Source organism: Budorcas taxicolor, chromosome 19 (genome assembly GCF_023091745.1).
Source record: "Budorcas taxicolor isolate Tak-1 chromosome 19, Takin1.1, whole genome shotgun sequence".
Lineage (NCBI taxonomy): Eukaryota > Metazoa > Chordata > Mammalia > Artiodactyla > Bovidae > Budorcas > Budorcas taxicolor.
This window is the reverse complement of record NC_068928.1, coordinates 39,574,161-39,588,050: the sequence shown is the minus strand read 5'-3', so window position 1 is coordinate 39,588,050 and position 13,890 is coordinate 39,574,161. Positions and strand designations below refer to the sequence as shown.

General features: G+C 43.7%; 1 protein-coding gene and 1 pseudogene across 2 annotated transcripts in view; one reads left to right on the top strand and one right to left on the bottom strand.

The window, feature by feature from the left end:
• The window catches only part of CDK12 (cyclin dependent kinase 12), a 40,129-nt gene extending 38,436 nt beyond the window's left edge, over window positions 1-1,693 (bottom strand). For both annotated transcript variants that reach the window (XM_052657254.1, XM_052657255.1), the window contains exon 1: window positions 648-1,693. In XM_052657254.1, coding sequence (XP_052513214.1) covers window positions 648-1,693 — 1,046 coding nt within the window. The remainder of the gene's footprint in view (window positions 1-647) is intronic.
• Window positions 1,694-3,060: 1,367 nt separating this feature from the next.
• On the top strand, window positions 3,061-3,776 carry LOC128065158 (40S ribosomal protein S6-like; annotated as a pseudogene).
• Window positions 3,777-13,890: the final 10,114 nt, after the last annotated feature.

The window sequence follows — 13,890 nt, the reverse complement described above, 5'->3', positions numbered from 1 at the left end:
AAGATAGTCAATGGTGATGCTTGTAAAGAAAATCAAAGTATCCTTGGAACCAATTTCTGCCAGGTTATAACATAAAAGGGAAGAGCTCAGCTTAATTCCCACTAGAAACATCAAAGATGGGAGTCTTTTGTAAGTTATCAAAAAAACTGTCTATAAAGAAATAAACTTACAGGTTTGGAGACACAGTGGATGGACAATGCAAATGGTAGATGACCTAGGAAAACAGCCTCAAATAACACAAATGAAATCTCCAATCAGGTCCAATAAAGCCTAAAGCACTAATTCCAAAGTGAATTTTGAAAAGTTAAGACAAAGCAACCGAAATAACTGGATAAACTCTGGGAGCCAGTATCGGCTCCATGCATTCGGTAAGCAGAAGCCTATGATTTTTCTCACATAGGAGCTTACAGCTGAAGGTCCCAGCACTGGAAGTACCTACCTTTATTTAGCAGCTTCAGACATGTGAACTCTTCTCTTCAATTCTGGGTTAAGGGGAGACCAGTCTCACCTACATTATGACTAGCCAACAGCAAAGTGTTCTAGACAATGCCAAACACTGGGGGCTTCCACAAAATGTTAACAGGTCTAATCCCCAGTTCCTCATAAGCCACAGTAGGAAAGAACGGACTGTTAGACAAATAGCTCACCTGGGAAGTGGGCTCCGGCTCAGAGAGCGCTTGCTCAGAAAAGGGCTGCTGGACCGCCTTCGACCGTAGGGACTGGGTGATCTCCCACTGTAAGAGCCACTCCTTTCATAGCTGGAAGAACGTCGCCGGCTATAGGGACTCACAGACCTCTGTCGTCTACTGTAGGGACTGGGTGACCGAGTGCTGGACTGGTAGGCGGAAGGCTCCTTGTAAGGTGGGCTGATCGACTGCCTTCTAGAGGTACTTCCCGGACTCTTCTTGTAGGAGTCATAATTGCTAGAGGTGTGAGATCTCGGGGGACTAAGGTCATAATCTTGGCCGTAAGAAGCTCCGGAGGGGCTATCATCTTGCTTGGGACTGTCGGACCACTTCCGGTGGGGACTCCGGGATCTCCGTTTAGGGCTGTCCACGGTTTTGTAACTTTTGGGTGTTTCCCTTTTCCGATGACTTTTACTTCGGTCTTTGTGTCCCGATTTCAACTCACGTTCTTTCCGGGTCTTCTCCTTATGGAGTTTGGATGACCTGGATTCCTTGTTGGTGCTTTTCGAGATCTGAGCCTTCCCGTGGTCATCATTCTCCTCATTTGAACGCTTTGAACTTCCTGATATCCGGTCCTTCGTCGAGCCCGACTTGCTGGAGGCTTCCAGGTTTTTTTCTTTCTCTGTCTGCTTAGTTTTTAATAAGTCGCGAGTACGTCGGTGCTGGTGGTGACGGTGTTTATGGAGGCGGTCACTGCGATCAGTCCCGCGACGTTCATCATTTTCCCTCCGGTCCAGTTTGAAAGCCAGGTCGTCAGAAAAGGTATCGGAATCAGAGCTAATGTCATCATATTCCACCAAAGGTTTGATAACTGTGCCCAAAGGTGCTGCTTCGGGTGTCACCAATCCCATGTCTTTGGAGTGCTTGGACTTATGCCGCTTGTGCTTCGACCCCAAGCGGTGACGCTCTCTGCTGTTGGAGCTGCCACCTCCCGATGACGGCTGCAAAGTTCCAGAAGCTCCCCCACTCCCGTCCTTCTTGCCCCCATGTCTCTCTGGATTGGGCATTCCCTTTCCCCTGGCCTCAAAAAGGGGAAAAAGTTCCCCAGCACTCCAAAAAGTAACCCCCACCCTCCCCCCCAGCCCCACGCCTACCAAAGCGCCCCTACAAGGGGGTGGGGAGGGAAGGGACGGTAGTCCAGGCTCCTCCTCCCTCCCGTCTCCTCAGCACCCTCCTACATGAGGTGGGGGTGAAGGAGCCGGGGAAGAAATGAGAGTTCCTCAGCAGTGGAGTTGCGAGACAACGAGTAGCTGCTCGAATCTGTTTCTCCTCCTCCCCACGCCGAGCCAATCCTCAGGCCCAGACGCCGGGGAGGTCGAAGAAGTAGGAAGCCGACGGCTCGGTGCTGTGTGGCCGACTCTGGCTCTGGGGCCCTGTGAGGACTACGCGGGCCCTTCCCCTACCCGGTAGCCCGGCTCGGGGCGGCTTCCTGTCGCTGGGGTCCCGCGGCTTAGGTGCCTCACGCCCCCTTTGTCCCTCGCTCCTGAGGGAGCCCCTTTTCTAGCTTCCGCCTCACCTAAGTACCTCACACACTCGGCCCCTCACACAGACTCACAGTCACACACTAGGTTAAACCGAAACGGCACTAGGAGGAAGGCGGGGGGAGGGGGTAATCCCAAGAAATACCGCGAGAATCTTCAGTAATCTCGCGGTATTTCGTGCTTCCCTTTCACCTCTGGCCGCTGCTAGCTCAAACAACGCGAGAGCAGGTCTCCAGCCAGAGGAGTAGTCCGCCAGATTCTCGCGATAAGAATGGGGCTCGCAATTTGAGCAAAACTTTATTAAAACGAACCAGGGAGAATTTTTTAATTTGAAACTTTATTGATAACTCATTGAACAAATACATAATCCGCTTCGGCGCAAACTAATTTTCGTGTGCGTGTGTGTGTGTGTCTGTGTGTGTGTGTCTGTGATGTTTAGTCGCTCAGTCTTGTCCGGTTCGTTGCGACCTCTTGGACTATATCCGGCCTCTGTCCTTGGGATTCTCCAGGCGAGAATACCGGAGCGGATTGCCATTCCGTTCTCCAGGAGATGTTCCCCACCCAGGAATCGAACCGGGGTCTCATGCATTGCAGGTGTATCTTTAACGTCTGCACCACCAGGGAAGCCCCAATTTTTGCATACTCTATACAACTTCTTTAAGTATCTGCATGTTAATATTGTCAACTGGATAAAGGGCGAATGTGGTGCTATTTCAACCCAAGTCCGTAAGTATTAACAATTCTTGCAACTTGTGTAGCCTATACAGCTATGTGCTAAATTATTACTGACTCCCATAGTACCCTGCAAAACACGATTTGCCTCATCCCTGTTTTAAAGATAAGGAAACCCGTCTCTTTTTCGTGGCGCCTCGGAGGCTGTCGGCTGCTTCAGAATGAAGCTGAACATCTCTTTCCCGGCCACTGGCTGCCAGAAGCTCATTGAAGTGGACGATGAACGAAAACTTCGTACCTTCTACGAGAAGCGTATGGCCACAGCAGTTGCTGCTGACGCTGGTCCGAATCAGTGGCGGGAACGACAAGCAGGGTTTCCCCATGAAGCAGGGTGTCTTGACCCATGGCCGAGTTCGCCTGCTTCTGAGTAAGGGGCATTCCTGATACAGACCAAGGAGGACTGGAGAGAGAAAGCGCAAATCTGTGCGGGGTTGCATTGTGGATGCCAATCTGAGTGTTCTCAATTTGGTCATCGTGAAAAAAGGGGAGAAGGATATTCCTGGACTCACTGATACTACAGTGCCTCGTCGCCTGGGTCCTAAAAGAGCTAGCAGAATCCGCAAACTTTTCAATCTCTAAAGAAGATGTCCGCTAATATGTTGTGCGAAAGCCCCTAAACAAAGACGGTAAGAAACCTAGGACTAAAGCACCCAAGATTCAGCGTCTCGTGACTCCCCGAGTTCTGCAACACAAACGCCGGTGTATTGCTCTGAAGAAACAGCGTACTAAGAAAAATAAAGAAGAGGCTGCAGAATATGCTAAACTTTTGGCCAAGAGAATGAAGGCCAAAGAAAAACGGCAGGAGCAGATCGCCAATAGACGGAGGCTGTCCTCCCTGAGAGCTTCTACTTCCAAGTCTGAGTCCAGTCAAAAATAAGGTGTTCTGAGAGTGACAAAGCAGACCAGACACACACACACACAAATATATATATATATAAGGAAACCAGACTCAGATGCTCTCACTGCCAGGACCCCCGGTTCTATCAGTGGTGGAGGAACTAGGATCCGACAAGCCATGCATCAAGGCCAAAGAAAAAGGAAGACCTAACAACTTTTTAATCATCTGTAGAAGTAAAATTAATACTGTCAAGAAAAAAGAAAGAAAAAAAAAGTATACAATTTAGTACTTGAACGCAGGTGTGGTGACTTACTCATTGCTGCAAAAGGGCCTGGATGTGAAGGTCTCCACCAGTGTCTAACATTGATGGCAGATGGCAGGAAATTTAATGAGTCAATTAGACAAAGTGACTGGTCAGCTTTACTAAACATTGGCATGAGTTCAGCAAAATTACTCTGATCTTTTTTTTTTAATGAGATCAAGTATTTGACCTAGGATGCACCCACAACAAAATGGAAAAGTGGAGATGACAGAAGTAATTGTGATGTGTCAAATAAAACCTTGAAGAATAAAATTCATCATCCAAATTAATCCACCATCATATCAGCAGTAGAAACTTTGAGTGACGGAGCTGAATTTTATTATTTTTTTGGTCAAGTAAATCCTTTGTTTTTAATTATTTTTATTCGGAGGATAATTGCCTTACAGTATTGTGTTGGTTTCTGCCATACATCAACATGAGTCAGCCATAGGTATACATAGTCTCCTCCATCTTGAACCTCCCTCCAACCTTCCAACCTGTCCCACCGCTTATCATTCCAGCAGTAGAAACTTTATTTTTTCAATGTTAGGTTAGTTTCTGCTGTACAGCAAAGTGAATCAGTTATACATTTATATATGTGTGTGTGTGTGTGTTAGTCGCTCAGTCGTGTCCAACTCTTTGCAACCCTGTGACTGTAGCCCGCCAGGCTCCCCTGTCCATGGGAATTCTCCAGGCAAGAATACTGGAGTGGATTGCCATTCCCTTCTTCAGAGGATCTTCCTGACCCAGGGATCCAACCCTGGTCTCCTGCACTGCAGGCAGATTCTTTACCGTTTGAGCTACAGGGAAGTCCATGTTTACATGTATCTACTTTTTTAGATTTCCTTCCCACTAGGGCTACCAGCCACCACTGATTACTCAATAGGGTTCCCTGTGCTATATGGTCGGAGAAGGCACTGGCACCCCACTCCAGTACACTTGCCTGGCAAATCCCATGGTTGGAGGAGCCTGGTAGGCTGCAGTCCATGGGATTGCTAGGAGTCGGACACGACTGAGCGACTTCACTTTCACTTTTCACTGTCATGCATTGGAGGAGGAAATGGCAACCCACTCCAGTGTTCTTGCCTGGAGAATCCCAGGGACAGGGAAGCCTGGTGGCCTGCCGTCTCGTCTCTGGGGTCGCAGAGTCGGACACGACTGAAGTGACTTAGCAGCAGCAGCAGCAGCAGCAGCAGCAGCAGCAGTGCTACGTGGTAGGTTCTCATTAGTTATCTATTTTATACATAGGAGTGTATCTTTTGGAGAAGAAAATGGCAACCCATTCCAGTATTTTGCTTGGAGAATTCCACAGACAGAGTAGCCTGGTAGGCTACAGTTCACAAGGTCACAAAGAGTCGGACATGACTTAGCAACTAAACCACTACCACCACAGTGTATATATTGTTGTTCAGTCACTCAGTTGTGTCTGACTCTTTGCGACCCTGTGGACTGCAGCATGCCAGGCTTCCCTGTCCATCATCTCACGGAGCTTGCTCAAACTCATGTCCATCAAGTCAGTGATGCCATCAAACCATTTCATTCTCTGTCGTCCCCTTCTCCTGCTACCTTCAATCTTTCCCAGCATCAGGGTCTTTTCCAATTAGTCCACTCTTCACATCAGGTGGCCAAAGTATCGAAGCTTCAGCTTCATCATCTGTCCTTCCAATGAATATTCAGGGTTGATTTCCTTTAGAATTGACTGGTTTGATCTCCTTGTAGTCCAAGGGACTCTCAAGAGTCTTCTCCAACACCACAGCTCAAAAGCATCAGTTCTTTGGCACTCAGCCTTCTCTATGATCCAGCTTTCACATCCATACATGACTACTGGAAAAACCATAGCTTTGACTATACTGACCTTTGTTGGCAAACTGATGTCTCTGCTTTTTAGTATGCTGTCTAGGTTGGTCATAGCTTTTCTTCCAAGGAGCAAGTGTCTTTTAATTTCATGGCTGCAGTCACCATCTGCTGTGATTTTGGAGCCCAAGAAAATAAAGTCTGTCACATTTCCATTGTTTCCCCATCTATTTGCCATGAAGTGATGGGACCAGATGCAACGATCTTATTTTTTTGAATGTTGAGTTTTAAGCAAGCTTTTTCATTCTCCTTTCACCTTCATCAAGAGGCTCTTTACTTCCTCTTTGCTTTCTGCCATAAGGGTGGTGTCATCTGCATATCTGAGGTTACTGATATTTCTCCTGGCAATCTTGATTCCATCTTGGGATTCATCCAGCCCAACATTTCACATGATGTACTCTGCATAGAAGTTAAATAAGCAGGGTTACAATATACAGCCTTGACATACTCCTTTCCCAATTTGGAACCAGTCTGTTGTTCCATGTTTGGTTCTAACTGTTGCTTCTTGACCTGCATACTGGTTTCTCAGGAGGTAGGTAAGTTGGTCTGGTAGTCCCATCTCTTTCAGAATTTTCCACAGTTTGTTTTGATCCACACAGTCAAAGGCTTTAGCATAGTCAATGAAGCATATGTTTTTCTGGAATTCTCTTGCTTTTTCCTGTGATCCATCAGATGTTGGCAAGTTGATCTCTGGTTCCTCTGCCTTTTCTGAATCCAACCGGAACATCTGGAACTTCTCGGTTCACATATTGTTGAAGCCTAACTTGAACACTAACTTGCTAGTGTGTGAAATGAGTGCAGTTCTGTGGTAGTTTGAACATTCTTTGGTATTGCCTTTGAGTTTGGAATGAAAACTGACATTTTCCAGTCATGTGGCCACTGCTGAATTTTCCAAACTTGTTGGCATATTGACTGCAGCACATTCACAGCATCATCTTTCAGGATTTGAAATAGCTTAGCTGAAATTCCATCACCTCCACTAGCTTTGTTCATAGTGATGTTTCCTAGGCCCACTTGACTTCACACTCCAGGATGTCTGGCTCTAGGTGAGTGACCACACCTTCATGGTTATCTGGGTCATGAGATCTTTTTTGTGTTGTTCTTCTGTATATTCTTGCAACTTCTTCTTGATATCTTCTGCTTCTGTTAGGTCCATACCATTTCTCTTTTATTGTGCCCATCTTTGCATGAAATGTTCCCTTTGTATCTCTAATTTTCTTGAAAAGATCTCTGTCTTTCCCATTCTATTGTTTTCCTCTATTTCTTTGAATTGATCACTTAGGAAGGCTTTCTTCGCTCTCCTTGCTATTCTTTGGAACTCTGCATTCAGATGGGTATATCTTTCTTTTTCTCCTTGCCTTTCGCTTCTCTTCTTTTCCCATATGTTTGTAAGGCTTCATCAGACAACCATTTTGCCTTTTTTTGCATTTCTTCTTCTTGGAAATGGTTTTGATCACCGCCTCCTGTACAATATTACAAACCTCTGTCCATAGTTCTTCAGGCACTCTTGTCTATCAGAATATCGATCCCAATCTTTCCCCCACCCTTTCCCCCTTGGGAGTCGTAAGTCTGTTCTCTACATCTGTGGCTCTATTTCTGTTTTGCCAATAAGTTCATCTGTACCATGTTTCTTGAGTCCACATATAAACAATGTTATACAATATTTGTTTTTCTCTTTCTGACTTATTTCACTCTGTATGACAATCTCTAGGTCCAGCCATGATTCTGCAAATGGCATTGTTTCATTCCTTTTTATGTCTGAGTAATATTTCATTGTATATGAACCACATCTTAGTCCATTCCTCTGTGAAAGGATGTTAAGTTGCTTCCATTTTATTTTAAATTAATTTTATTGGTATGTAGTTGCTTTATAGAAACTTCCTAAAATATTTTATTTATCTACATATTTGGCTGCCTCGGGTCTTAGTTGCAGCACTTGGGGTCTTCATTGCATCATGCAGGATCTTTTGTGGAAGCGGTCAGACTCTCTAGTTGCACCACAATGGGCTTAGTTTCTCTATGCCATGTGGGATTTTAGTTCCCAGACCAGGGTCAAACCCTCGCCCCCTGCATTGTAAGGTGGGTCCTTAAACATTGGAACACCAGGGAAGTCCCAAATCCTTTCTTAATTATCTGTTTCCTGTTGAAGCAGACTAGAAAAACCCCTAATGAATGAATAATGAATGAAGCTTGTTATTTTTTATAATACCTTCCATTTCTACAGCACTTTTCAATTTTCCACAGAAGTCTTTTAAACCTGTCAATAAATACCAATTAAACAAATAAATAACCTGATGAGGTGACCAGGATGAGTATTATTATATGCAACTCCTAAAGGCTGAAATTGAGACTCAGAAGGAGTTGGAGCACATTTACACTAGTAGTAAATGACAGGAGAAGGGACAGCTCTTTCTGTAATCCTAAGCACTGCATTTTTCCCCCCTCTTTTTTGGCCATACTGAGGGACTTTCAAGGGATCTTTGTTCCATTCCATATATAATAGTTTGCATCTGCTAATTCCAAACTCCCAGTCAAACCACCCTCACCCATCCTCTCATTGGCAACCACAAGTCTGTTTTCTACATCTGTGAGCCTGTTTCTGTTTCACAGATTAGTTCATTTGTGTCATAATTTTTTTCTTTTGCCACACCTTGCAGCATGTGGGATCTAAGTTCCCCAAACAGGGATCCAACTTGTGTCCTCTGCAGAGGAAGCGAAGAGTCATAATCTCTGTACCACCAGGGGAGTCCCTGTGTTGTATTTTAGATTCCACATATAAATGATATCATATGGTATTTGTCTTTCTCTTTCTGACTCATTTTGCTTAGTATGATAATCTCTAGGTCCATCCATGTAGCTGCAAATGACATTGTTGTTTGTTGTTGTTCACTCACTCAGTCGTGTCTGACTTTTTGTGACCCCAGGGACTGCAGCATGCCAGATTTTCCTGCCCTTCACAGTCTTCCAGAACTTGGTCAAACTCATGTCCATTGAAACTGTGATGTTGTCCAACCGTCTCATCCTCTGTTGTCCCCTTCTCCTCCTGTCTTCAGTCTTTCTCAGCATCAGAGTTTATTCCAATGAGTTGGCTCTTCGTATCAGGTGGCCAGGGTATTGGAGCTTCAGCTTCAGCATCAGTCCTTACAATGAATATTCAGGGTTGATTTCCTTTAGGACTGACTAGTTTGATCTCCTTGCTGTCCAAGGGACTCTCAAGAGTCTTCTCCAACACCACAGTTCGAAAGCATCAGTTCTTCGGGACTCAGCCTTCTTTATGGTCCAGCTGTCACATCCACACATGACTACTGGAAAAACCATAGCTTTGACTATACGGACCTTTGTTGGCAAACTGATGTCTTTGCTTTTTATACACTGTCTAGGTTTGTAACTCAGATTCGAAAACTCAGCAACAGCCACAGGACTGGAAAAGATCAGTTTTTGTTCCATTCCCAAAGAAGGGCGATGCCAAAGAATGTTCAAACTACCATACAATTGCACTCATTTCACATGCCAGCAAGGTCGTGATCAAAATCCTCCAAGCTAGGCTTCAATAGTGTGTGAACCAAGAACTTCCAGATGTATAAGCTGGATTCAGAAAAGGCAGAAGAACCAGAGATCAACTTGCCAACATCTGATGGATCATAGAAAAAGCAAGAGAATTCCAGAAAAACATCTGCTTCATTGACCATGCTAAAACCTTTGACTGTGTGGATCACAACAAACTGTGGAAAATTCTGAAAGAGATGGGAATACCAGACCAACTTACCTGCTTTCTGAGAAATCTGTGGTGGTGGTGGTTTAGTTGCTCAGTTGTGTCCAACTCTTTGTGACCCCATGGACTATAGCCTGCCAGGCTCCTCTGTCCATGGGATTTTTCAGACAAGAATACTGGAGTGGGTTGCCATTTCCTTCTCCAGGGAGAAATCTGTATGTAGGTCAAGAAGTAACAATTAGAACCGAACATGACAGACTGGTTCCAAATCAGAAAAGGAATCTATCAAGGCTATATATTGTCACACTACTTATTTAACTTCTATGCAGAGTACATCATGTGAAAAGCTGGGCCGGATGAATCCCAAGCTGGAATCAAGACTGCCAAAAGAAATATCAATAACCTCAGATATGCAGATGATACCACCCTTATGGCAGAAAGCAAAGAAGAACTAAAGAGCCTCTTGATGAAGGTGAAAGAGGATAATGAAAAAGTTGGCTTAAAACTCAACATTAAAAAAATAAGATCATGGCATCTGGTCCCATCGCTTCATGGAAAATAGATGGGGAAACAATGGAAACAGTGACAGACTTTATTTTCTTGGGCTCCAAAATCACTGCAGATGGTGACTGCAACCATGAAATTAAAGACACTTGCTCCCTGGAAGAAAAGCTGTGACAACTTAGACAGCATATTACAAAGCAGAGACATTACTTTGCCAACAAAGGTCCATATAGTCAAAGCTATAGTTTTTCCAGTAGTCATGTATGGATGTGAGAGCTGGACCATAAAGAAGGCTGAGTGCCAAAGAATTGATGCTTTTGAGCTGTGGTGTTGGAGAAGACTCTTGAGAGTCCCTTGGACTACAACGAGATCAAACCAGTCAATCCTAAAGGAAATCAACCCTGAATATTCATTGGAAGGACTGATGATGAAGCTGAAGCTCCAATAGTTTTGCTACCTGTTGCGAAGAGCCAGCTCATTGGAAAAGACCCTGATGCTGGGAAAGATTGAAGGCAGGAGAAGGGGATGACAGAGGGATGAGATGGTTGGATGGCATCACCAGTTGGCATCATCAATGGACATGAGTTTGAGCAAGCTCAGGAAGGTACTGAAGGACTGGGAAGCCTGGCATGCTGTACTTGATGGGGTCACCAAAAGTCAGACATGACTGAGCTACTGAACAAGAAAAGTTTGTCATAGCTTTTCTTCCAAGGAGCGAGCGTCTTTAAATTTCATAGCTGTCACCATCCACAGTGATTTTGGAGCCCAAGAAAATAAAATGGCATCATTCCATCACACACACGCACACACCCCATACGTCTTGTTATCTTGTTATCCATTCATCTGTCAATCGACATTTAGGTTGTTTCCATATTTTGGCTACTCTGAATAGTGCTGCTATGTCCAGATACATGTCCAGGAGTGGGATTGCTGGATCATATGGCAACTCTAGTTTTTTGAGGATCCTCCTTACTGTTTTCTATAGTGGCTGCACCAATTTACTTTCCCACCAACAGAGCAGGAGGATTCCCTTTTCTTTAAGTCTCGACAGGATTTGTTATTTGTTGCCTTTTTAATGATGCCCATTCTGACCAGTGTGAGGTGGTACCTCATTGTAGTTGGGTTTTTTTTTTAAAGATTTATGTATTTATTTATCTTGTTGACTGTGGTGGGTCTTTGTTGTTGCATGTGGGCTTTCTTTAGTTGTGGTGAGTGGGGACTACTCTTGTTTTAGTGTGAGGACTTCTCATTGTAGTGGCTTTCTTGCTACAGAGCACAGGCTTTGTGCAGTCTGCCTGTGGGTTTCAGTCATTGTGGCTCTTGGGCTCTAGAGGGCAGGCTCAGTAGCTGTGGTGCATGGGCTCAGTTGCTCCACAGCATGTGGGATCCTCCTGGACCAAGGATTGAACTAGTGTCCCTTTGCACTGCAAGGTGGATTCTTAACTGCTGACCCATCAGGGAAGCCACTCATTGTAGTTTTGACTTGCATGTTTCTCTAATAATTAGCCATGTTGAACATATCTTTCTGTGCCTGCCTGTCGGCCATCTGTGTGTCTTCTTTGGAGAAATGTCTTTTTAGTCTTCTGCCCATTTTTGCTTGGGTTGTCTTTTCGTTATTGAGTTGTATGAGCCATTTATATATTTTGGAAATTAAGCCCTTCTCAGTCTCCTCATTCTCAAATGCTTTCCTCCCAGTCTATAGGTTGTTTTTTTATTTTATGGTTTCCTTTGTTGTACAAAAGTTTGCAAGTTTGATTAGGTCCCCTTTTAAAAATTTTTTGTTTTTATTTCTATTGCCTTGGGAGACCGACCTAAGAAAACATTGGTACAATTTATGTCAGAGAATGTTTCGCCTATGTTCTATTCTAGGTGTTTTATGATGTTAGATCTTTAAGCCTTTCAGCCATTTTGACTCTCTAAATTTTTAAATACAAAACATACTATAAGCTGCTGGTATTGGTCCAACAAATGGTGAGGACTGTGCCTTTGTAGAATAAGGATTGCTTCACTCTACAGGAAAACTTTGAACTCAGAAATTCCAGGGCTACATGATTTGTTTGTTTCATGATCTCCCAGGGCAGGGAGTCAGGGTAACTCTGGGAAGCCCAAGTGGCCAGTCAGGTAATGACTGTAGTTTCCCTGTAAGTCCCCCAAAGCAAGTCAGAAAGCTTCTCTTTAGGCTCTACACAAGAAGAAATATTTAACTAAAGTTATAATAATTTCCCCTCACCCCAAGTCCAATTTGTTAGTTTAGATTTTGGTTTTAAGAGCCTTTGAAGTCTCCCTCAAAGCTTACTCATTTAAAATCCATCCATGGTCCTCTTCTTGGTGTGTGTATACCTTGAATTACTTTTTGTATTTAATGACATGTCTGTCCTATATTTTGACTTTTTGTTTTATAAAAATTGATGTCTTTTTAAAAAAAAACTGTTTATTTTTATTTTTGACTGTATCGGGTCTTAGCTGCAGCATGGTGATCTTTGTTGCAGTGCTCAGGCTGAGTTGCCCTGTGGCATGTGAGATCTTAGTTCCCTCACCCACTGGGGATCAAACCCATGTCTCCTGCCTTGAGAGGCAAATTCTTAATCACTGGACCACCAGGGATCTTTACTTTTAGAGTACAAATTTTCAACAATGTCATTTCATCTGCATTTTCAGATGAAAAATAGTAACTTCTCATTGTATTTTGTGACTAAAATTTGGTAAAGTTTAGTCTGTTTTCAAGTTTTATATGGTTTAACAATTCCTAGCTACACTAGTACAGTATTTATTGTTCATTTGAATAAAGAGCTTGCATGAGAAACTGTAGCTGTGTATTCAACAGTCATGCTTTGGACATGAGTAAATTAACAAAATATTTTTGAGTGCCTACAGTTTCAGTGACCAGTCATATTTTCAGAACTCTGAATCAGGTGAACCCATCAAGGGCTAGGGCTGTGTCGTCAAGTGTATATTACCAGCTTCTAATACACAGGTATTAGGACTCCACAGATGCTTGTTGAAACAGCATTTTAGTTTAGTTTTTGTTTTTATATTTTGGCTGCACTGGGCTGTTTGTGGAATCTTAGTTCCTGAACCAGGGATTAAACCTGGGCCCTTGGCAGTGAAAGCATGGACTCTTTAACTACTGGCCCACCAGGGAATTCCCACAGCATTTTAAACATGAACTATCTTGGGAAATTCTTAGTTGGATAAATTCTCTCTGTACTTCTTCAATGTTAATATTGCTAGATTTATATTCTATAATATTTGGAACATACTTTTGTACTAAAAAATGTAATTTAAAATTAAAATTTAACTGAGTGTTGTTTTTAAAAAATCTGACAACCCTGTCAATTTGCCTCTACATATGCACTGAGTCTCTGACATTTGTCAGGAACTAGGCTAGGCAGTATCACTAGACTAGACAGTAGTGAAAGAAATAGACCCAGTGCAGCCGCCCTCCTAGATTTGATAGTTTACCAGGGAAGATAGACATTGAATACATCATCATGTACTTAATTAAGTACTGAAATAGGATAACAGAGGACCTTATTAAGTCAGGGTTTAGAGAAAGTTTGCATCTCTAGTCCAGATCAAGAGACATTTACTTTGAGAACTATATGAGGGCCTCAGTGAGATGAGGGGTAATGGAGAAGGGGAAAGCCTTCCTGCAGTTAAAAAGGCCTGTTCAAGGACCTTGGGAGAGGAAGGAGCGAAGGAATTGTCTGCAGGTGGAAGGTCAGTGTGGTTGGGATTTGGCAAGGGGAGAAGAGCTAGATTGAGAGAGGAATGTTAGGACC